Raw genomic sequence first — 24,387 nt, 5'->3', positions numbered from 1 at the left:
AAGCAGCTGGTACTGGGTCACAGTCAGACAGGATACTGGACCAGATGGACTCCGGGTCTGATTCAGTCTGGCAATTCCTATATTTTCTATTTGTTACAGTGTAATCAGCCTGTATTCTGCAGTACGCTACTATCTGTGGAGTACAGGAATCAGATCCTAGACTAATTCACAAGTGAAAGTGACTTTAATGAATTCAGTTTCCACCTCAGCAGATGGTAACAGAGCCAGCCTTGGAAATCCGCAAAGCCTGTCACTGTGGTGGGGCTTCTGTTTTATAAATGTCACGGCTCTAACTTTCCCACCTTCCCTGCTCCCGAAAACTCCCGTGCTTCACGATTCTCCATATTTCAAGGAGCACAGCAAAGCTTTTTCCTAGTTGCTAGCAGCAAATGTGGCTTCTGGCTATGTGGCGTGAGGCATCATAGTCTGGGATTGGGTTAAGTGTGTGGCTATCTGGAGAGTGTGCTTTTAAAACATCTTAAAAACTTGACTGCTGTGCACAAACTCTGGAGCCAAGAGACCAGGGTCTGCTTCCACTGCTGTACAGGAGGCTGGAGGTGGACCAGGTATTTGAGGGACTATTTTATCTCAGTGACCCTTCCCAGAATTGTAAGGCGGGTGCTGTGCTTTGAGGAGTGGAAGCAAAGTAATGGAGGCGAAGAGTGAGACATTTTCCCAGACTCATTCCAGACATTAATCCTCTGCACGATTGCAAATAATGGAATTGTTACTTTGCTTGGAGCCTATAATCATTATTATTTTATTGGTAGTGTGATGGCCTTAACAGCCAAGTGCTGGGAGCTGTACAAACATAACACAAAGATGACCTCTGTCCAAAAGGGTTTCCAACTTTAGACCAGAGATGATAGATGGATGTAACAAACAGATGGGGAGCACAAGGGAACAGGGCTGGAGTTGCAGCTTCTTGTACTCACCTGTCATGTCACAAAACCATTATCTCTTTTTAAGTTAACTCGGCAGGTGTCATAAAATCATTCAGCAGATTTAGTTTCATTAGAATCTCCTTAAAATCCACCCCAAAAAATTGGTGGTATCTCCCCAGCTTGGTTTTTATTAGCAGGTGCTGTATTGAGGTCTCATATTACTAAGAGGGATTTGTGCAAAATACACTGCATTATGTTTTCTAGTAGTCTTCGAAATTTTAAACCTAAACTCAAATTAAATGAGCCTAGTACATCTTATGGTACATTTGCTTTCCGTTTCACTCACTAAATTGCTAATTTACAAAACCCAGTGACTCTCAAGGAGTTTCCCAGTTGTGAACAGAGCTTGGCAAGAGTCTAGGGTGTCTCGCAGAAGTTTGCAACCACGCTGGTGCAGACAAGATGCAGGTCTGTGCAGACAAAGGGTGGGTGATGTTTTTAATTTGGCAGTTCCAATTTAGACACTTCTGATTTCCCAGTTAAAAGCTGAGATCCTGACACTGCGTAACAATATGCTTTACAGTTTAAGGCTCTCTGTGCAGTGTCTACAAAGAGCTAAATTGCTTTCAGAAGTAAATACCATAGTAAAACAGATTAGTGCCTATTTCTTCACGTTTCTTGGACACAGCTACCAAGACCCGGGCCAGAAGCAATACTTGGGTGGCTGGACAATTCAGTTTTTCCCCCAGAAGGCTGGCCCTGGAGCATGCTGACAGATTTAATGCTTTGAATCAGTGTTTTCAGTCTGAGCTCTCTGCCTGCCATGTGGTCATATTCTAATTATACTCAGTTTAGTGTTGAACCAAAAAGCCACTACAGCCAATATTAACCTAATTGCTGTTAAAGTAACTTGTGTGATAGAGAATTAATGTTAGTGAGTGCAAATTTGCAGAGATTAGGTAAAGGAAAGTGTTTTTAATAAATCTACCTCTGCATATATTTTTCTTCTGTCCCCTGTATCAAATAATGTCTTCCTCTGTGCATTTAAAAATGTTAGCTTGGAGGTGGGAAGTGTATAACCCACTATTAATTAGTTTTAAACTGGAAATAAGGCACACATCTTTAATAATGAGTAATTATTGGAACAATTTACCAAGGGTTGCGGTGGATTCTCCATCATCGATAATTTTCAGATCAAGATTGGATCTTTTTTTAAAAGATCTTCTCTAAGTATTGCGAGGGAGTTCCTTGGCCTGTTTTATACAGGAGGTCCGACTAGATGATCACAATGGTTCCTTCTGGCCTTGGCATCTATGAATGTGCATTCACCAGGGTAGACCAGACAGGAGTGGTGGCAACAGGCTTTTATTTAGTTTGGAAAGAGAAAATCCTTAATCCTGAAACAGTAGGGAAATTTATCTTCCACCTTTTTAAATTAAAATCTCTTCAAGTGAACCTAAGAGCACAGAAACCTCTTTGCATCTGGTGTGCAGCCTTTTACAGCAAATGAAACTGCATAGTTGTAATTAGCTATTTAGTAGTAGCAGGTATTAAATTTGGCTATTTTAAGTCTATTTGCTGCATTAGGGAAAACAAGACACTCAAGAAAACAGGTGCTGGTGATTCTCTCCCAGAGTTAAATTTTGATCATAGGCTTGAGAATGAACGTGAGGGGACTGTGGATGAAGCTATGTTTCTGCTGTGACTTTTTTTGTGAGTGAGCTGCTAAACTGACAAGGAGGTCTGAGCAAATCCTCCTCACCCAGCAAATGTTTTAATGGGACGCATTGTCCAGCAGTTCCGAGATCTTAGTTTGGGTAATGCAGGAGGAAGAATTGTATTGAATTAATAGCAATGTCCTGGGAATAGACGTCCATATTTTCTTGTATTTTTGCTTGGCTCTCTGCAAAAGGGAAATACAGCCCTCATCCCCTCAAAGTTAATAGACGACCATCTCGTTCTGTGCAGGCTGTTAACTCCCCCCGCCTGAATATATCGTTCTTCATCTGGTGTTGCCACTTGCTCTCTGGCTTTTTATGAGAGGTTTCATTGAACTGATTCAGGGTGGAAGATCTTTCAGGGTGTTTAAAGTGAGCGTGGGGTAGTGGTGATTAATGGCCTTTCTCTGTTTATTAACACACCACTTGGTGACAGCCAAATGTGTCCCCTCAAGGCTTTTGTAAAGCAACCGGTTTTTCCTCAAAACCCATTTATAATTTTCTCAGATTCCTAACTTTATTTTTTAAGAACAGGGTGTGTGCGTGAGGTGTGTGAGGGGAGATTATTATACAAACTCTGCTGTGTAAAGAAACTTCTTTTTGTGTGTCTGTCCAATTCCAGTGGCCCGTCTTTTTTTTTTTTTTTTTTTTTGAATAGAGCATTTGGAGAGGATTTAAATTGACATGTTAATTTCATGCCCTCCTAAACATTACGGGTTCTCACCCATCAGGCAGCTGTTGGTCAATTGGTTGTGTTTGCCAGCTGTTCCACTAAATATATAAACAAAGCGTCTTTCAGCACTAATAACCCCAAGTGGATTTTTACCTTGACTCCTGTTGCACCCCATACACACACAACCCTTCCTAAAAGAGCTGGTTAGTTCACGAGGGGCTGTTTTTTCATGTGTGAGAGTACATAGCATGGGGGGGGTTCTGGTGCGAAGTGATCAGAGCTCTCCCATCGCACCTCTATCTTAATGGCTCTGGGGCCCTGCTTTTGTGTGTTAAAGTCTGCAATTCCTCCGAGTCTGCTGAATTTATAATGGCAGGCAGATTTCATACTGCTCACTGAATGCATTGTACTCCAGCAAAACCACTGTGCCTCAGCGCTCTCATTTACATGACAAAATGGGAGTTTATGCAGTTTTACCATGGAGAGTTGAGGTATGCGGAGAGAACCCCCTGTCTCCAGGCAGACGGGTCACTCCTAACAAGCTTCCCTCTTCCAGGGCAAAACTTACACATTCCATTGCTGCCTCCTTCCCATGCATATGCCCCCTTCATGGCTGGTCTTAACCATTTGTATTTGCTGTGTCTCTTCGCGGGGGGGGGGAAGAGAAGTGTTTTGCATCTTGTTCAAGAGTCCTGCACACTTGCACGGTGATGGTTTGTAGCAAGTGTAAATCCTGTGAGCAGATGACACACACGCGCACGTGAAAATGAAGCTAGTGCAGGCTGCAGGTGCTCAGCCCGTCCCAAGGTATGGCCCACCAAGTGCACAAATATTCGTGCCCAAATACTGTTGCTGGCCAGAGATGCCTTAGCTACTGGTTTAATGGAGTTCTCTTCATCTAGACCTGGGTTTGTTTATGCAGGAGGTTGCTCCCAAGCCTGGGTGGTACTGGGATTCCTACCCGGGTGGTGCCCCCGGGCCCTGCTAGTGGGCCCTGTCTAGCTAGCAGGTGTAAAAGTAGCTGTCTGGCAATTTGCTCTTCGTATTCCACTTTAAACCCCCGAATTTCCAGCTGACACTCTGCCTGCCATGGGGTAGAATAACAGTTCACTAGTTATGATGCTAGGCACTGAACAAATATAATAAATGACAGCAGCTTTTCACCTATAGATCTCAAATTACTTTGGAAAGGAAAATAATTATCCCCATTTTGCCAAAGTGGCACAGCTTGGGGTGGGAGGTGACTTGCCAACAGTCACACCTCAGCTCAGTGCCAGCACTGGGAGCAGAATTTAAGTTTTCAGACTCCCAGTCACCTGGGCATGGACATTCCACACCCCTGAGTGATGTAGTTATACCGACATCAGTTGGTCGTGTAGACCAGGTCCAAGGATTTGAACTTCCTCACATCCGCCAGAAGAGTCTCGTAGCCTAGCTTTCTCCTCTTATGAAATCCCTCCTTTCCAACTGGTCACAGTGCTAATTTTTGGGTACCATCTCTCTAGCAACGATGTCGAACTTAATTTTGTTGCAGTCACTGTTGCTTAGTGGTTCAAGCTATAATTCTTGAGCCAAATCCTGTTGTCAGTTAGAATTAACTGCTTAATCTGTGGTATTAATTCACAGGTTTAATTAATTATGAGGCTTAATGTTCATAAAGCATTTTGAGGTCCTTGGATGAAAGACTTTGTAAATGCAGAGTCTTATTTATTAGCCAGTCTGTATGGCATTAGGGTTGCAGTGCCCTGACACCATGGGAGCTTTGAGAGCCATTTTTAGCTCTTGCATTGTTTTTTCTTTGTATTGAGAAGGCTCTGGAAAGGCTCCTCTTCTACAGAGGTGCAAAGTTTGCTTTTAGCACAAAAGCAACAGCTATCATTAACTTCAGTGGCAGCTGCGGATTGGGTAACTGGCAGAGTGGATCACAGGTGGCCAGTGGGGAAATGGGAGGGAAGGAAGATGCTGGAAAGGGTGGTGCTTGGGAATAGATAACATTTTGGTTCTTTTGTCCCATGTTCACAGCTGCAGCGTGTTCATTTCATTTTGTTCTGCAAATGTCTGAACCAGAGCTGCACCAGCAGCGCCGTGTGGGATCTGATGTAGCGTGTGCTGCCTGGCCATTTGCTTTGGCTCCCTTGTGGATGTGAAGCCCTGCTTTTGCTCTTTCCTCCCCTGTAGGACAGACTTCTCAATAGCTCTCGTCACCTTAGAAATTGGTTTGTTGTCGGGATTCCAAGCAATGCATATGTTGTCCATCTGTATCTCTGGGCCTGCACTTTCAAAAGTTGCTTTCATCCAGGGAGTTCCTCTCTCAGAACCATGACATGGATTGACTTTGGGGTCACTCTATAACAGTGGTTCTCACCCTTCTGTCATTTGTGGATCCCTAAAAATTTTGAATGGAGGTGGGACCCCTTTGGAAATCTTAGACATAGTCGGTGGATCCTCAGGGGTCAATGAACCACACGTTGAAAACAACTGTTCTGTGGTAACAACAGCATTGCGTGGAACCCCTAGACATAGTCTGCGGATCTCCAGGAGTCCGTGGACCACTGCTCTATTACACTTGGAGACAAGTTTCAGAGTGGTAAGCGTGTTAGTCTGCATCAGCAAAAACAACGAGGAATCCTTGTGGCACCTTAGAGACTAACAAATGTATTTGGGCATAGGCTTTCGTGGGCTATAACCCACTTCATCAGATGCATGGAGTGGAAAATACAGTAGGGAGATATATATACACAGCATATGAAAAGATGGGAGTTGCCTTACCAAGTGGGGGGTCAAGATTCCTGAGTCTTTTTTGCAGCTCTGCCACTGACTTGCAGAGTGGCATTTTGCAAGTCACTTCCGGTTCTGTGCCTCAGTTTTCCCATATGTAAAATTAAGGTAATGCCTGCCTCATGGGAAGAGGTTGGTGGGGCTTGATTCATGGTTGTAAAAGGCCCTGAGATCCTCAGATGACAAGTGCAAAAGGAAGGTAAAGTGTTAGTCAGAGGAAGTTATGTCCTTTCCCTGCCGAGACTATCATTGGTATCAAATGGATTGCCAGAGATGCATATTAGGAATTGCAAACTATGGCATGTACTTTTTAAAGAAATGCTTTAGCACAGTTTAATAATTTCCTGGAAGGGAACTGCAGGAGAATCCCCCTCCCCCCTCCCGGAAGTTTTGCAAGAGTTGTTAAGAGCCTGGTGAAAGTAAGAGAGCAGGGAAGTGTGAGTTTAAAATCCGATTAGATGGAACTGTCTGGCTTCATTGTCCACAGGTTTCAGAGTAACAGCCGTGTTAGTCTGTATTCGCAAAAAGAAAAGGAGGACTTGTGGCACCTTAGAGACTAACCAATTTATCTAAGCATAAGCTTTCGTGAGCTACAGCTCACTTCATCGGATGCATACTGTGGAAAATACAGAAGATGTTGTAACTTTTGTTTGCAAAAGTCAGCAACTGCAGGGACCTTAACCGATTACAGCACTTGCCCTGCTGTATGGGAGTAGGATTCCTGGGTTCTATTTCTTGTTCTACTGCTCATTCACCAGACTTCTCTGAGCCACAGGTTTCTGCCTGTAAAACGGAAATACTTTCCTCATGCAACGTGATTTGTAAAGTTTAAGTTGCTTGGATGAAAATGCAAAGTGTATTTAGTACAGTATTTGCAAAGGTGTTGTTTGTGATCCCTTAAGATTAAAATGATAATTTAGCATGTGAGTACCTGGAAAGGAAAGGGCCCTTGTTAGAGTTATGGAGCGCATTGGCATGTTGTTTTTTTAAAATCAAACCATTTGTAAAGATGTGTGCAATTGAAAAATTAGATTCCATTGCACATTTGAGAAGTGAATTTGAAATTCAGATTGCTCTTCCTACTTATTCTGCTGCTGCTATTTTCAGCCTGGAATTGAAATTTGGATTTAAGTAGAACCTGAGACTGGCTGTCAGTGAATATGAGCGAAGGGGTAGGGGGCAGAGACTGGAGCTAAGAGCACCATGTCCTACAGATCTGGAATTGGAACGGCGGCTCCAGCTCTCTGTGACCAGTTGACATAGACACCAGTGGATCATGCAGGTTGAGAGCACTGACCAGCCAGTGCAACACAGTCCCTTACACCTGGCCCAGCTGGCTACAAACGTGACCAGACTGCAGGAAACAGATAGGGAAGCAGGGGGTTGAGGCTGCTGGGTGAAGATTAGCCAAGTGGGAAGGCAGTGAGAGGAGTGGGCACGATCTGTGGCTGCAGCCTCTTGCGGGGGGTGGGTGATATCTGTTGTTGACATTATTTCATGTAATATTTTATAACTGCACCAGAGTCCAGGGATGCCATCAGCTTAGAAACCACACTTTTCTTCTAGGGTTTCATACTGCCTCCCCATCATTAGAGTATCTGGGCACTGTCCGTGTAAAGTCAACAGCAATAGTGAAGTCCATTGTGAACTTCATGGGGTCCCTAGTGCTTCTCTTCTATGGGGTTAAAATGCTGCTTGGAGCTGGGATTTAGTCTGGGAGGGGTGGCATTATTTTTAGATTTTTATTAAATTCCTTTTTTGGCTGGTAGAGGCTTTGGGGTAGGAAGGAGGTTCTTTTTATACCCACTGTTGCCTTTTTAATGATTTCTCTACATAAGAGATTTCCTGCTTTTCCCAAATAGCTCCTTTCTAGCAGTGACTGGAAACCCGTGGGAAGATATAGGGCAAAGTGCTTTACCTTCAAACCACCTTCAAACTTCTCCACTAGGTACCAGGTTGGCAGCATCCAAATAAATGAGAATGTAATTGTTGCAAAAATATGCCTAAATGTGATTTCTTCCGCCACGCAGAGTTACTGCTTGTGGCTGCGTTCTTACCTAGCGTCTAGTGGAGAAGATACAAACCTCAAGGTAAAAAGAAAAGGAGGGCTTGTGGCACCTTAGAGACTAACCAGTTTATTTGAGCATGAGCTTTCGTGAGCTACAGCTCACTTCAAGCTCACGAAAGCTCATGCTCAAATAAATTGGTTAGTCTCTAAGGTGCCACAAGTACTCCTTTTCTTTTTGCGAATACAGACTAACACGGCTGTTACTCTGAAACCTCAAGGTAAAAAAACTAGCAAAATCAGAGTGTGTCAGCTGAACAGTAAGTAGCCCCTGAGCTGCGAAGGTTGAGCTAGCTAGTCATGTTGTATCATGGCCAGGAAATCTATGCCAGTAGTTTCATCCATTATACAGTAAACTTGCACGTCTTGGTTTTTTCACTGGGGAGTGCGGCTCATCTGGTTAATTCCTTCTCCTAACACAGCCCCGCCACACCCCTCCTGTTAGCTGCTAAGGAGTGTTTATCTTCTGTGCATTGTCACTTGAGACCCTAATTTGCTTGTCCTTCCCACCTATGTAAGGAACAGCTTCGCTACAGGCCTGCTGCGGAGAGCCATAGTTCTGAATACAAGAACTGAAATTGGGATTCCCTGGGTTCTAATCCCAGTTTCCCAGTGGACTCTGTAAAGCCTTAGGCAAGATGGATTAAGTTCTGTGTCTGATGCAGGAAGTCGGTATGCTCGAAATGATAGACACAGTATACCATGGGTGTGCGAAGGGCTGTGGAATAATTGCTTTAGCCTTTATTATTAGACATGTTCATGCTGAGCAAATAAATGCAAAGGGGGGTTGCTTTTGAGACTGTGAGTTTGTTGGAGTCTGTCTTTGAGTCCTGCCAAGTGCCCAGCACGCTGTTAGGTGCTATTAAATAATAGTTCCCAGAATGAGCCTCATTTCTGTTCCCCGGAGCACAGGCCAGCCTCTTGTGTCTGTCTGCCAGAGCGGGGTTCCTTCCCCATTGTGTGTGCTTCTTGCTTGTAAATCAGGCTGGGGACAGGGTTCTGGGAGATTGGGGCTCGTCGGATTCCTCTCTGCTCAGAGGGGACAATAGCTGGTTGTGCTGTGGGGAGCTACCCTGGGGATTGCCAATAAGGCTTTCTCCACTGTGACTCTGACACTGAACTCTCTGTGACCTGGCTGGGAATCCACCCCCAAACTCAGTTCACAGGAGCAGGCAAGGGGTTAAACGTTTGATCCCAAGTAAATATTCAACCTGGTGATTTGAAAACCTAAAGAGAGGAACGTGCCTGGACTAAAACATCTTTAGTTTTTCTCTTTTCACCTGTAAAATGTTGCCAATGCCCTGTGCTCTGAAACCCCGACATTTGACATGGAGAGAGAGAATCTCCTTTTCTTTTGCTATAAAACATCCTCTATCTTCCACCTGGGGCTACTGGGTGAGGGGTGGGAGTGAATCAAAGCAATGAACGTGGCTGGTAACTATTTTGCATTCCCGCTGCTGCAGTTTTTTCCCCCTCCTTGTCTGGGTAAGGGGTTTGCCTCTGGGGATTTGCCCTTAATCCTCTAACATCTATGTCTCTTGACCATTCAAAACTTGAAGAACAATTGTCGGTAATTACTGGTATTTATCTCTAGTTGTTGTTATCGGTATTATTAAATCATGATTGGAGGACTTCAGTAACTCAGCCAGAGGTTCCAGGTCTATTACAGGAGTGGGTGGCTGAGATTCTGTGGCCTGCGACGTGCAGGAGGTCAGGCGAGAGGATAGTGTTGTCTGAGTCTATTACTTTTGCTAATAGTGACAGGTTTCAGAGTAGCAGCCGTGTTAGTCTGTATTCGTAAAAAGAAAAGGAGGACTAGTGGCACCTTAGAGACTAACCAATTTATTTGAGCATAAGCTTTCATGAGCTACAGCTCACTTCCCCGGATGCATACTGTGGAAACATCCGATGAAGTATGAATCCCATGAAGTGAGCTGTAGCTCACGAAAGCTTATGCTCAAATAAATTGGTTAGTCTCTAAGGTGCCACTAGTTCTCCTTTTCTTTCTGCTAATAGTGTTTGTTACGGCAGTGCCCAAAGATCCCCATTGTGCTAGGTGCTTTACAAACACACGTGGAGAGACAGCCCCTGGCCTGCAGAGCTTACCGACTTGGATCCAGCCACTTGTGCATCTAGGCTTCACGTGAGAGCTGGGGAAAGGAGAGGCTTTACTAATGTTTAAGTATAAATCTATTCAGGGGCCTCCAAGCTCCTGTCCCCATCTGCTTCCCGTGTGGCAAGTGTCTAAGTCAAACACATTCCCCACCACAGTTGCCGCTGATAGATCCCTCTCAGTGGCCGTGTAAGTGGCGAAGCTAAGGGGGAGAAGGGACCATCTTCCCTCCTACAGTGGGTTCTTCTAGCCTGACTCAGGCACGCTGACGCGGGGGTGGGGACGATGGGACGTAATGGGGGGACCTTGCGTATCCGTGGCCTGTGCCTGCTCTGTGAAGAGGTCTGTCGTCATGGTGCTCCTCGCTAGCACTACGCTTAGCCCTTTGCTGCACCCCACAAGCCAAAGGCCTTTGATAATCCACATGCATGGCAAAGCAAACTACGGTTTGGGCCGGTGGGAGCGGGGAGTGAATGGTAGCTGGCTTTCTGTTTTCAGGCCGCCTCTGAAAGACCTGTTCCTGCCATGCCTTCCATCTCCATATGTAGCTTGGGGCAGTATCTCTGCTGTGGCAGGGTGCTGAAATCTGTTGCTCTTTGTCTGGACAGTGTATAAAGACGCCTCTCTGGGGCACTGGCATTCAGTGCTGAGGCCGACTGATAAAAGTTCCGTTTGCTTTCAGGCTGTGGGAGAGGGTCTTTGTTTTGTGCAGAAGTCACAGTGGTCCCTCAACCCTTGCAGTGACGCCCGCCTGCTGCAAAACAGGGTGCAGATGGCCGGCTTGAAAGCTCGTGGGATTGTTTTTATTTAATCCATCCACTTAATTACTCATGAGACCACACAACTTTCAGATGCAAAGCCTGAAGCTTGCATGCTGCTCCTCTAGCAGGCTTCTGTCATTGCCAGAGGCAGGCCCCTTGCTAGCTTTATACTGATGCCAAAGATGGATTTATTTATGGGGCCCACTTCTGGAGGGTATGCTAAACAGCGTCTCCCTCCATCTCATTCTGACAACCATCAAGGCTTTTGCCTCTGTGCCGCGGTGCCTGGCTTGGGAGTTGACAGGACCAGAGTCTATTTATAGGGCTGTCCTTATAACAAAGCATTCCATTTGTCATAGCCCAGCATGGATCATGTTTAACTTTACCATCACTTCCGTGCAGCTGAGCAGACATGCCCTAGAGGCAGGCCAGCGTTTGGCCTTCTCTACATTTCTGTGTCGGCGAGTGCCATCTGATGGAATGGGATCACCGGAGAGGTTCAGGGAAAGATTCCAACAGGAGAATTTCCTGCTGGGAATTAGGATGGGGTGGGTGGTGAAGTATCAGCCCTTCCAGTTTTGTTGTTTATCTAAATGTCAGATGTCCGTAATCCCACATGCCCATCTGCCTCAAACACTCAGCTCGTCGCCAATGCCGCGGCTTGTGGAAAGAGAAGGTTCTTGGCAGAAATGCAGGGTTGCACTTGACCTTCCAACCACCGAAGAGTGTTCCATCTTCCAGAAGTAGTGCCAGGAGGGCTTTTTGTTCCTAGTGCTGGCTACTTGTGTATAATGATGATTTCTTCTGTGCAGCGTGGAAAAGATCAGTATGCAGCTTGGGAAAATTACTGGCTGCTTTCAGGCTCTTTTTAAAATAGGCATTGGGCACAACCGGTCCTCTCGCACCCAAGTTAACTGAGTGCTACCCTGGGTTCCCGCTCTGTATGTCTGAGCAGCGGTTCATGTTTCAAGTGTACTTGTGATCAGGGCACGTGGCTGGGAGCCAGGATTCCAGCCTCAGTTCTGTCACCATCTTGTGTGATCCTGGACAAGTTGCTACCTCTTGGTGCCTCAGTTTTCCCATCTGCAAAACGGGGATATTTGCCTACTGTGTGGGCGGTTTTCCTGTGTGCAGGGTGCTCCAGATGCATGGGGTGAAAGGCACCACAGAAGGGAAGACGTCAGTGTTATAATCTGATACATTGACTGGGCTTGGCACTTGCAGAGAACAGGTGAAGCCTCTTCCATCTCTAGCTGCTCTGATCCTAGTTCTGAAGTTGTAAGCACCTCTTGCAATGCTGTAACCTAGTAAACTTCTGTAAAAAATTATTTGCAGTCGCGTCTCCGCCCCACATCAGGACTGCAGCGAGACTGAAACAAAGGAGAAATAACACATTAGAAAAAACAAACATGTCATCTGATAACTAGAAGCTCTATTGAGTGCTGCTTCTCTGGCTCTTGTCCCCAAAAGCTCTCTGTGGAATTCCAGCTTCGCAGTTCCTGGCTGCTTATTTATTGTGGTCTCCCCAGATCTCCTGACCTTCCAAATGTCTCTTGTTCCCTAGCTGCAGGCACTTACCTGCCACCCTTGCAGCAGGTATTTCAAGCACCACGTCGGCCTGGGATAGGAACCGTAGGGAAGCCTATCAAGCTCTTGGCCAACTATTTTGAAGTGGACATTCCTAAGATTGACGTGTATCACTATGAAGTGGATATCAAGCCCGATAAATGTCCACGCAGAGTCAACAGGTAAGGCAAGTATTAAAGGATTCAGCACTCTTTCCTGACTCAGTTCCTTTGTACAGAAGCAGCGGTCGTGAACGCTGTTCCCTTTCCGGGAGGTGTGTGGTGCAGGGGATGCACCAGAGTGAAGCTTCTGTGATCTCTGTTCCCTCCCCACGCCGGGATGTAGAACAGAATGTGGAGAAGTTTCTGCTGTTCCTGCTTGTGCCCAAGACCATGTGAAACTTCTGGGACCTCTTTGCAAAATCTCCTGTAGCTTTTTGCCGCCTTTCTGAAGTTCAGTGGATAATGTGATCTGGCTGTGAGAACACGAAACGTCGCCTTTCCCCAGCAGAACCAATTTTTCAAACACTGTCCCATTCAGTGTGAAAACAGGGTCAGGTTTGAATGTGCAACATGATGCAAAGCGCTCCAGATTGCACCGTGATTGTTTTACTCCCCTCTAATTGCAGTGTGGCTTGTGACACATGGATTGCTTTGTTCCGGAGCGGTGCTGCGCCTGCCCGGGGCAGCAGAGTGAATTCTACTAGCACGGCTGTCTAATGGCATCCATGCTCGCTCTAGACACTGAGAACATACCAGCTACAGCTGTATTTCTTCTTGGATGGAGCTAGCACACTCTCAGTCCAATGTGCTCCAAGCCTTCCTGAGCCGAATGATGTGGGCATTCTCCTAGCTACGCAGATGGCTGACCCACAAGCTGACACGCAGACCTGTACAGTCCCAGCTTTCCTGTGCTGCTCAGCATTTGTTCCTGGCCCTGATGGCTCAGGAGATACTGGACCGTAATACTGTCCCCGGTCCCTCGGAGCAGCTGGGATATTTTGGCAACAGATGCAGACTTAAAAATAGAAAGCCCCAGATCCTGGGCCAGTGTAAGTTCTTGCTCCCCTACACCCCCCGACCCCAGCAGCATATTTAATTCAGAACTTGGGAGACCAGTGAGCAGATGCTGCTATTGTTCCCAGGCCATTTGGCAACTTGTGTCTGTGTAGACACTTGTCGTTCTCCCCTGCCCTTGTGGCATGCTCCCCGGGGCTGCCGCCCACTCCGAGTGCACAGGTGCACATTCCCATGTGCCTTGTAACCCTGTTACACCATCACTGATTTTTCAAGGTACCGGGCAAGGCGCACACCCATTCAGCTGGGGGCTGAAGGGTTGTCTTATTGTTTCTGACCTGCCTGAGGTCCTGCTATCCGATCTGGAGATGGCCCAGGTTACAGTAATTTTTATATGACCTGCTCTGTCCCAAGAGGCTAAGCTGGGAGTCAACCAGCCAAATAAATGATCCAGTTAGCTTTGCTTTTCTCTCCTTTTCTTCTTCCTTTCTCTTGCCACCCTGTTCTCTGTAGGGAGGTTGTGGAATACATGGTGCAGCACTTCAAACCTCAGATCTTTGGAGATCGGAAGCCGGTGTATGACGGGAAAAAGAATATCTACACCGTCACTGCCCTGCCCATCGGAAACGAACGGGTGAGAGCGGGGAGCAGAACCTCCTGGGGGTGGCCCAGCCAGGGGTGCTCAGTGCTTCCTGGGAGCACAGTATGCAGAAGGATTGAATGGGGGCGTGGTTCTGGGTCTAGAAAACAAAACGAAAGGAGCTTGGGGATGGGGAGAGGGGTCCTGTTCCCCAAGCCTGTGGCCAAGAAGTTCGGCCCATGGGTAGAGATGTGGGGATGGGTGGGCTCTAAGTTCCTGGGGCCAGTGGGTGAGCTCAGAGCAGATATTTGCAGCTGACTGCTCATGATACAAGGGAAGTGTCATTGTGTCATTTTGCTGATGAGGAGACTAAGACACAGAGGTGGTGGTTTGTGTTATGTTACTACCTAGCAGTGTCAACCAAGCGTGCTTCCTAGAGATTGCCTAGACTAGTGGCTAGAGGTACCAGCCACGTCAGGGGCCCTGCTGTATCAGGCTGTGTACAGGAGGTGATCCCTGCCCTGTAGAGCTTATAGTCTAAACAGATGACCCGCAAAGGCTGGGAGGGGAAATTGGAGGCCAAGAGCAACTGCCCAAGGTCATGCATCTGGTCAGTGCTAGAGCTGGAACGTGGACCCAGGACTCGGGGTCCCTGCTGTGTCTGCTGGACCGTGCTGCTTTTCTTAGCTACGATTTTTTTCAAGGTAGAAAGTCCCATGCCCTGAAGGGGAAGAGGTGTGGGTGGAAAGAGGTGATGCAGCTGGAGGGGGAAGATGTTGCCGCAGTCTGGCTAGCAGTGTTCTAATGACGTCTCTCTCTTCCCCTCCTGCCTCAGGTTGACTTTGAGGTAACGATCCCAGGGGAAGGCAAAGACAGGATATTTAAGGTCTCCATCAAGTGGATGGCGATTGTGAGCTGGCGGATGCTCCACGAGGCCCTGGTGAGCGGGCAGATCCCCGTCCCACTGGAATCTGTCCAGGCACTAGATGTTGCCATGAGACATCTGGCCTCAATGAGGTAATCTGCTCCCCTGGGCGCTTGGGATGGGGTGATGTGTCCGGGGCAGGAGCAGCAGAGTCCGGAGGAAAGCTGGCGTAATCGAGCGTTCATCGGAGTGGAACTGCGTGTGCTGGAGAGACATTGGGAGTGTTGCCAAGAGGAGCTGAGATCTCCCAGGGCAGGTCACGGGTAACAGTTACACATCTGCTGCCTTGCAAAACGAGCGAATGGCGCGCGTGTGTGGTAGCGATTAATGCAATTCCCTGGGCACCGGTGCACCTCGGTCTCTCCTGTTCTCTGCCCGGGCACAGCCTGGTCTCCTGTGGGCTGGGATCCTTCAGTCTCACTGTGGTTGTTGGGGTTCGCATGTGGGTTGGTGGCCTGTGCCGTCACTCTGCCTTCAGTGCTGCAAGGACAGCCCTTGCACGCGAGGGATTGAGGAGTCTGGTGGGTACGTTTCGAAGAGAACTGTCTACTGTTTTGCATCCTTGTGCTTTCCCCCTGCTGAGTGATGGGGGCAGATGCTAAGGGTCAGCATTGCAGTGCTCATTCTCTAGGCACGGCACGTCCATTAGCTAGCCCTTGCTGTAGCCCCATGAGGAGGCAGAGATGTTTGGGGAGGCCGGAATTTCCAAAGTTGAATATCCAAAGCCTAGCTTTTCTCAGCGGTCTGCATTTAGCCACCTAACTTCACGCTTGACTTATCTTCTGAGGGGCTGAGCGCCCCCAATCTTGGTGGCTTAGGTAGATCGTAATCAATTTGGGGCAGGGACCATTCTTTTTGTTCTCTTGGTACAGTGCCTAGCGCAGTGGGATCCTGGCACATAACTGGGACTCCTAGGTACTCCCACGATACAAGTAATGGGACTTCAGTTTGGTGCACCCACATGGATGTAGGTGGCTAAGTTAGAAAGAGTTTTTAAGCCATTCCTGTGGGCATGCAGGCTGACTTGCAGTCCCTGTTTCCGCACAGTCAGTTGCTGACATTGCTTTGAATAACATAAGCCTTGTTTCCCTGGTTTGCAGGTACACCCCTGTGGGCCGTTCCTTTTTCTCCCCTCCTGAAGGTTACTACCACCCTCTAGGAGGGGGCAGGGAGGTTTGGTTTGGGTTCCACCAGTCGGTCAGGCCTGCCATGTGGAAGATGATGCTCAATATTGACGGTAAGTCACCTTCAGTGCTGGCAGACTCCAGCTTCACCTGCTAACATACACCCCCCCACCCCCCAACGTGTCCCGCTCAGGCACGTCAGCACTGCTTGCCTGCCGAAGTGGGATTGATTTTTAGGGTGCATCTATGCAGGGAGCGGCAATGAGTCTCAGAGCCTGGGTCTACAGGCTCCTGGGGCTTGCACGATGGCGCTGAAATCAGCCACGCAGACGTTGCGGCTCGGGCTCTGAAGCCGGGGTGCCGGGTGGGGTTCAGAGCCCGAGCTCCAAGCCGAGCTGCAACGTCTGCACGGCGGGTTTTAGGGCTGTAGTGCAAACCCAGGTCTGCAGGCTCTGAGACTCTGACGGAGACGTGTATCCCAAGGCACTAGTTACAGGGGTGTCATAATATCTGCTGATTACAGTGGGAAGGACTGTGCCGTGAGGGTGGGCATTTCAGAAAGGCTCAGTGCGGGCCTAACTGAACCCGTTGAGTTGGTGGGCGCTTCCCAGGAGACTTCAATAGGGGCAGAGCTAGGTGAGGGCCAGGAGGATGCTAAATGCAGCTTCCTGTCTGACGCTTCACTTCGTACTGCAACCAGTGCCGAGGATCTGCACTAGAAGAGGCCAAATCTTTTGACTGTCCCTTTGGGACAAGGGGTGGGTTTGTGGGTGTTCAGACACTGCCTAGCACAGTGGGGCCCCACTCCTGACTGGCGCTGCCCTTCTCATTAGAAGTGATGTCTCCCCACAACTCTGTGCTTTGTCCAGTGGATGCAGGGCTGGGTAGGGTGGCGCAAGGAGGTGGAGGGTCTGGTCCTACTCTCAGGTAGGTCACTAGGAGATTTGTTAGGCTGTCAAATTGTCTCCCCGGGGCAACTCTGGAAGCCCATTTGCTTGGGATGATAGACACTAGACTGACCACAGCAGCATGGGGGAAACGTGTGCTAGGTTGTGATGACCCAGTGTTGACTTAGGGCAGGGCCCAAGATGTCGCCTGCTGTCAGGGAGTGCCTAGTACTCTTGAAAGAGAGAGGGAAAGATCTCCACGTCTCGCACTCTCCTTCCCTGCAGTGTCGGCGACTGCCTTCTACAAAGCCCAGCCCGTGATTGAGTTCATGTGCGAAGTGCTGGATATCCGGAACATCGACGAGCAGCCAAAGCCCCTGACGGACTCGCAGAGGGTGCGCTTCACCAAGGAGATCAAAGGTAAAGAGATGGGGCACTCTGGCGGCAAGGGCTTGTGCAGTGTCTCATGTCCTGTGGGTGGATGGGAGAGTGTTGAGATCCCAGGGTACAGAGCAACTTTCTGCCTACTATGGCCTTATGGTGAAGACTCTGACCTGGAACATGGGAGACCTGGGTTCTAATCCCAGCTCTGCCTCAATCGCCTTGCAAACTTGGGGAAATCACTTTAACCCTTCCCCCACCATCTGTAAAACAGGGAGGATTGATGAGGGTTTTGCACATGCACTCTTTAACCCTTAGCACCCTGGCATCTTCCTCATTGGCAGACAAACACGTACTTCAGAGGGCATGTTTGTAGATAGGCCACGTCTCCAAAGGGTTAACGATTTAATTAAAGCACATGTGGAGTAGACAGGAAGCTGGTCAGTGAAATGGTTGGTGGAGTTCCTGACATTGATCAGAGATTTGCTGTCTCTCTCTCTTGCATTAGGTTTGAAAGTAGAGGTGACCCACTGTGGGCAGATGAAGAGGAAATACCGAGTGTGTAATGTTACCAGGCGACCAGCCAGTCACCAGACGTAAGGCGGGGGGGAAATGCCCTTCGAAAAATCTGAGCCATTCTCTTAGTTATTTAGCAGCTGCTGGTAGCATTAGTGAGATACAAAAGGCAAACTCTATAGCATGTGACGGTAAAGGGAGCTCTGGTGTTCAGTTCTCTGCAGATGTGCTGCACAGAGGGACTTACATGGCTGCATGTAGCGTGCTATAAATGACAGGAGCAGGATGCAGAGGAGGAGTGGGAGCTGAGAGGAGGTTCTTATGATGTTAGGAGGCATGCAGCAGACTGCATGAGTTAACTCGCTGTCAACCTGCCCAGTTTGCATCTCTTTGAATTCGGCTTTGTACTTGGTCAAAAATAGACACTGGAGAACAGAAGGTTTAATCAGGAGGTAAATTAATCCCTTAAATTATTTGTGTGCGCCCATAAGCATGCGAGGGGGTTGCACACAAGTAGAGACAGTTCCTTCCTCAAAGAGCCTTTCTAGGACTCCCCAGTAACCTGTAAAATGCACCAGGAGACACTTGCAGAAGTCCAGGATTGCTACAGATCCTCGGGTGTGGGAGCTGTGGATTGGGAATTGGCAGTGAATGAGCTGTGGCTGGTCCAGGTCTCTGTGTGTGATGTGTTAAATGGGAATTGTACCAGCCTTTTGGTTGCCACTTTCTCCAGGGTGTCCCCTGCACTGTAGCTGGAGCTGCTCAAAATATTTTTGTTTAAACATTTTGTGATGAAAATGTAAACTGATTTATTTGGGTAGATCTTTGTGGTTTTTGAAAACTGAAATCTGTTCACCGGAATGATGTTTGAAAACCAAAACTTAAAAAACATTGGTGGGAAAAACACTTATTTCACGATTGCCTCTGAAAAATAATTAGCAGTTTTGGGCCAGCCCTTGTTATAGTTCTGATGCCATGGGGCTGTTTCTGAAACTTGTTGGGCTCACCAGTAAATTGGAAACATCAAAGGTAAATATGTGGGAAGAACAGATCCAAGTGCAGGCAGTGGCTCCTTGAAGGGGTTGGAGTTTGTTCCCCAGCAGATCTCCCCTGTGCCTCCCTTTTAGCTCAGGGAAACCCTTTCTGGACACTTGCCTCCTGGGCCAAGCATTGCTGCATGCGTTCCTTCTGCACCCGCTGTAGAGCGCAATTCAGAGTGCTTTACTTCCCCAGCACTGTGTGCTCCCGTCTGCCTCCCCCTGTTCCTTTAGTATCCTTAATTCCAAAACCCCTTCCAGGGACTCTCATTTGAAATTTTGACCAAGGAAGTCCTGGGCACAGTCAGTACTGAAATAATGTGATGTCTCCTCAGGGGCATTTGTAGCTTGTTTGGCTTTCTAATTATGACCCCATTAAGAATGTCGGGGTGTCTCCGGGTTCTCCAGAAGCTCTTTATGGAGTCGAAACGACTGGTGCAGGTGGAGTTTGTGTGTCCTGGATTCCTGCCATTGGTTAGGCAGCATCATTTAATTCTGTGCAGCTTAGCAGCACGAGTTAATTCTCCGCTGGTTCTGAAGTGTCACACCTCCCCATACCCCTTTAGCCCTTCAAGAGCCACTGTCCTGTTGCAAGAAGGGATAAATTGGTGACTTTCCTCTTGAGCCCAGCTGTGCTGCTGCAGAGGGCAACCGAGCAAATATAAATCCCTGTAGCCATCAATTTGTGTACCCAGCAATATTATGTGCAGTGTGTTCTGTAAGAAAATGATTTCCCTGATTAGCTTGTGAAATCAGTGCTTGATTTGTGGACCTCAGAGCAACCCAAGGGTCAGGATATTCCTGTGCAGACTTGCTGTGCAGCCATCACTATGCTTTCTCTCTCCCTCATTTGTAATTGGGGTACGTGTGCCCTGCATGCGCAGGTGCTTTGGACGCTGCTCTGTTCCCTCACACCAAGCAGAAGAGTGTGTGCTCTGGTTTGGGAAGTGTGTAGGATTTCTTGTTTAAGTAGATGCATCCTGAGCATCCCCCTCATCTGCCAGGTTCCCCCTGCAGCTGGAAAGTGGCCAGACAGTGGAGTGTACAGTGGCTCAGTACTTCAAGCAGAAATACAACCTGCAGCTGAAATACCCCCACCTGCCGTGTCTGCAGGTCGGCCAGGAACAGAAGCACACATATCTGCCCTTGGAGGTGAGTTCCAAGTCACTACTAAACGGGGCTGCCAAGGCCTAAAGTGTTCTCCCAGCCTGCTTGCTCCTTGGCCTCTGCTGAGGCTGCCCGCAGGGAGACCAGTTCCATGTGACTGTTGTTTGGGAGGGGTGGGGAGACTGCAATGTGCTCGTCAATCTGCCATCCTTCCCCCTTAGTCCAACCTGGGCTGGACTTGAACTGGTCACCTGGAAGTGAAGGTACCAACCCCTCGGTGCGCTGGCTGGCTTGCAGAGATGCACAGTGAGCAGGGAGTGAATGTCAAAGAAGCAAAAGAACCTGGCCCATGTCCTAGAATGTGTGGCCAGAGAAGACCACCAGATCTAGTCTGACCTCCTGTGTGTCACCAGCACCCGCATGCCAAGCCTAACCACCAACATTAGACCAGAGCATTACAGCCCTCTGGACAGTAAACCGCTGTGCACCGCAGGGAGAGAGAGCAGGAGGGGCTGAGGCTAAGGGGAGCCCCCCGACTGGGTCTAAAGGGAGCTGCTTCCAGGAAGCAAGGACTGCAGAGTACCTCAGCAGAGCAATGTTACTGATATAGCTCCTCCCAGCAAAGTCTCCTGGTGCAGGAACTCTGAGCACCCCTGCTGGCTGTAGGGATTGAACCCAGCACCTCTGATCTCAGTGGCTCTGTTCCATGTAGGGCTGTGACAGGCTCATCAACTTCTGTCTGTGGCCCAGATACCACTAGAGGGGGCCAGAGCACCACATAGAACGGGTAGGTTACAGGTGCTCAAGGCAGCTAACCATGTGGTCTTCTAACATGCTTCTGGCTGCTGCCTCCCGCTCTCTGCCCTGCCCTGTAGGTATGTAACATTGTGGCAGGCCAGCGGTGCATCAAGAAGCTAACGGACAATCAGACGTCAACCATGATAAAAGCAACGGCGAGATCTGCCCCGGATAGACAAGAGGAAATCAGTCGACTGGTATGTGGCACTTGTCCCTGTCCTCTGGGAGGAGGTTTTGGGGGGGGAAAGAGGAGCATCCTCCCCAAGAACCATGCGGGACTCTGAGCCGCATGGCAGCTGACTGTCACGTAGTATATGAGTGGCAGAACTGCTGTAGTAAGTCATGCTTCACTCGCTTGTATGGCGCATGCAATCGGCCATTCTGCTGTTACTGGGGAGTGCTATGAGCCATTCAGGAGAGCGTAGTGGGGATAATGATCTGATTAGTCTAATGCCGTACGGTACTAGAAGTCCCCTTTCATAAGCCTATGTATTTATATACAAATAAAAACTCTCACAAATAAAGTCAGCTCCCTCTGTGGCCATGCAAACTTGACGGGCACAGTGCAGGAACCTTGCTATTGGCGGAATCCCAACCCAAAGAGCTAGAGCGAAAACTAGAATCAAAGACTAGAGAAATAAACCTGACCCCTGAGAACCCATGGGGCAGGGATCATTAGAAGGTCCTACTGGATCCCGTTACCACTAGGAAAACTTCTCGCCAGCCCTTCAGGGGACATGCTACTCATGGCACTCATCCGGCTGCCCTAATGCTGTGCAGCTGCCTGGGGAAGCTCTTGGGGAAAATCAGGGAGCACTAGGAGACCGGAGACTCCTCTTTGCCCAGATGGCTGGTGGTGAGGGGTTGGTGGTTAGTACGTTACTCTAACATAGGTTTCTGGGCTCCAGAAGCCAGAGATGTTTGATTTTTCTACTGGTACACTTAATACGGGTTTCTTGACACTCTGAATCTCTGCTGTGAAGCTTTAATTCTTAGGAACAAACTCTGGTGTAAACCCAGAGTTAGCTCTACTGGGGGGGGCAGTTTTGAGAGCAGAGTTTGGCCCTTAGTTTTAAAATCCCTGCCATGTCGATGACAACAGAGAATTAGAATGGTTCCTGTTCCCTTCAGCCTGTCCCAGATCCGGATGGCAGTCGTCACCTTCCTGCACCTCACAGTGCAGGCATCTCTGATTAGCAGCATCTGCTTTGCCCATTCTGCTCTTAATGGGTCAGTTTGGTCATTGCCCAGGGCTGCAAACCAGCTCTGAGCTACTGCTCAGGTTTCGTGCCACCACTGCTTTGCCCATACGTTGGCCAAGGAGACCACACCATTTACCGAGCAGCATAAGGAACTGAAGTGGTATCTTTCCCCCAGATGAAGAATGCCAGTTACAACCTGGATCCGTACATACAGGAGTTTGGGATAAAGGTGAAGGATGACATGACAGAAGTGACGGGGAGGGTCCTTCCAGCGCCAATCTTGCAGTATGGAGGCCGGGTAAGCCGGAGTGTGTCGTTGCTCAGACACCTGTCTGTTTTCATACCGAAGGCGAAGTCATTACGTTGCAATCTGGGGCTTGGGAAGTTCAACAGCCTGCAGTTCTCTGCCCAAAACAGAACAGACTCAAATGTTCCGTTTGTGCCTGAAGGCTGGGATTTCCACAGGAGCCTTGGGGAGTTAAGTAATAAATCCCTTTGATAGTCCCAGCCTACATCATCTAAAGAGAGGGCCCCTATTTAAGGGAGGACAGAGAATTTCTTGCAACGGGGACTTTTAAGAGGTGCAGATTGGGTCTGCAGTTTTCTTTTCTATTAACTTCTTTTGGAATAGAGTATTTCCCTAACTGGGCATTAATGCTGCTTTAATCAGGGCTGGGTGGAGCCCAGTGGCATGGAGGGGCATGTGGGGCTGGGTGGCCCAGCGGGTGGATTCTTTGGCCTTTCACCTCTGCAGATCTTGGTTCAAATCTGACATTTATTTTTGTGCCCAGTGGGTCTCCCAAACCCATTTCATGTGGGCCACTGGAGCCAATACTGAGACCACCAAAGCCATATCACATGGGGCCACTCAGCAGTCAGATGGGACAGCTCTGGATCATGACCAGCCCAGGTTGGGTTAGAACCAGTCATCTGAAGAGGGAAGATTCTGTGTAGCAATACCAAGCCCCTGAGCAGCACGTTTAAACCCCAAAACCTGTGAAGGGGGGTGGGGGGTCTGAGGGATTTCTGCAGTTAGATTGTTGTCCTGCATCCAAGGAATGTAGTGGGGTGGGAGTGGAGAAACGATCGTTGCAACATGATTGCATGGATCATTTTATCCAGGTATGTTCCTGGCCCTCGCAGCTGTGGGATCTGGGAGCACCTTCCATTACGCTCCAGATGACCTTGCTCTCTTCCCCAGTTTGATCTCCCATGTAAAAAGGGGCTTTTAGCAGGGAAATTGCCGGGCAGGTTGGACTCTGTGGGGGTGACCTCTGTCCGATTGCTTGCCTTGCAGAACCGAGCAATCGCCACTCCCAACCAGGGTGTGTGGGACATGCGGGGGAAGCAGTTCTACAACGGGATCGAGATCAAAGTCTGGGCTATTGCCTGCTTTGCCCCCCAGAAGCAGTGTCGAGAGGAGGTGCTGAAGTAAGGAACTGGGCAGCCTGCAGTGGGGGCTGGAGGAAGAGCAAGGGCTGAGATGAGTCTGGCATCTGAGTGCCCCGTACTGAAACATCTGCTTGGCTTTTTTAAACGGCAGCTTTGTGTAAAGAGCTGGAAGCTCTTTTAAATGTAATGTTGTTCTCCACTGACACCCCCTCAGAGGCCCGGAAATGTACGATGATTTTGTCACCCTCTGTCTGGCAAACATGAGTTTATTTCCCCCATTTCAGATTTACGCTGGAATTTAATATAGAGTCTTGGTTTCCTTTATTAGATCTGCACCCTCCCACATCTCAGACTCTGATTCTGGTTCCCAGGAGCTCCCTCTGCTGTCTCCACCCACGCATAAACACTAAACATGGTTTGTCTGCTCTGTGCCCTACAGAGTAAGAGGCTAAGGTGGCTGCTTCTGGCTTTCTCTTCAAATGGGAGAAGCAAACTTAAATTTAAAAGGCAGAGAACTTTCCTTACTGCTCTTAAGGGCGTTCAACCCTTTGGTGGTGGTGCTTGGAGGAGCATGTGTCTCATGCATGGCTAGCTGGCAATGGTACCCTACCACCGCTGGTGTATTACGGAGCAGTCAGATGGCTCGAACATCCTATCCATTGACTGACAGCCACTTAACTCTTGTCCTTGGGAAAGGCTTTTATAGATGAACCTGGGTTTTGTCCTCTGTTAAACAACGGAGAGGAGCTGAGGCGTGGGAGAGGCTGCTTGGTGTCTGGCAATGTTACCCCTGACTTTGGATCTTAAACTCCCAGCAAACCCACAGATGAATCAAATCCTCTTCTGGGTAGTGTTGCTCCCATC

At 48.5% G+C, this 24,387-nt stretch overlaps 1 protein-coding gene across 3 annotated transcripts in view; it reads left to right on the top strand.

The window, feature by feature from the left end:
• The window catches only part of LOC102941038 (argonaute RISC catalytic component 1), a 46,502-nt gene that overhangs the window by 5,280 nt on the left and 16,835 nt on the right, over positions 1–24,387 (top strand). The window contains exons 1-11 of one of the 3 annotated variants that reach the window (XM_037881785.2): positions 12,605–12,740; positions 13,187–13,609; positions 14,088–14,208; positions 14,990–15,171; positions 16,180–16,316; positions 17,376–17,510; positions 17,980–18,067; positions 20,029–20,176; positions 21,007–21,126; positions 22,307–22,429; positions 23,429–23,562. In XM_037881785.2, coding sequence (XP_037737713.1) covers positions 14,104–14,208; positions 14,990–15,171; positions 16,180–16,316; positions 17,376–17,510; positions 17,980–18,067; positions 20,029–20,176; positions 21,007–21,126; positions 22,307–22,429; positions 23,429–23,562 — 1,172 coding nt within the window. In that variant the 5' untranslated portion in view covers positions 12,605–12,740; positions 13,187–13,609; positions 14,088–14,103. Of the gene's footprint in view, positions 1–12,556; positions 12,746–13,186; positions 13,610–14,087; positions 14,209–14,989; positions 15,172–16,179; positions 16,317–17,375; positions 17,511–17,979; positions 18,068–20,028; positions 20,177–21,006; positions 21,127–22,306; positions 22,430–23,428; positions 23,563–24,387 lie in introns of those variants that run through there. The other 2 variants (XM_037881782.2, XM_037881784.2) reach the window with 2 other exon arrangements.

Source organism: Chelonia mydas, chromosome 19, assembly GCF_015237465.2.
Source record: "Chelonia mydas isolate rCheMyd1 chromosome 19, rCheMyd1.pri.v2, whole genome shotgun sequence".
NCBI classification, from domain to species: Eukaryota; Metazoa; Chordata; order Testudines; family Cheloniidae; genus Chelonia; species Chelonia mydas.
This window is presented reverse-complemented; position numbering and strand designations above follow the sequence as displayed.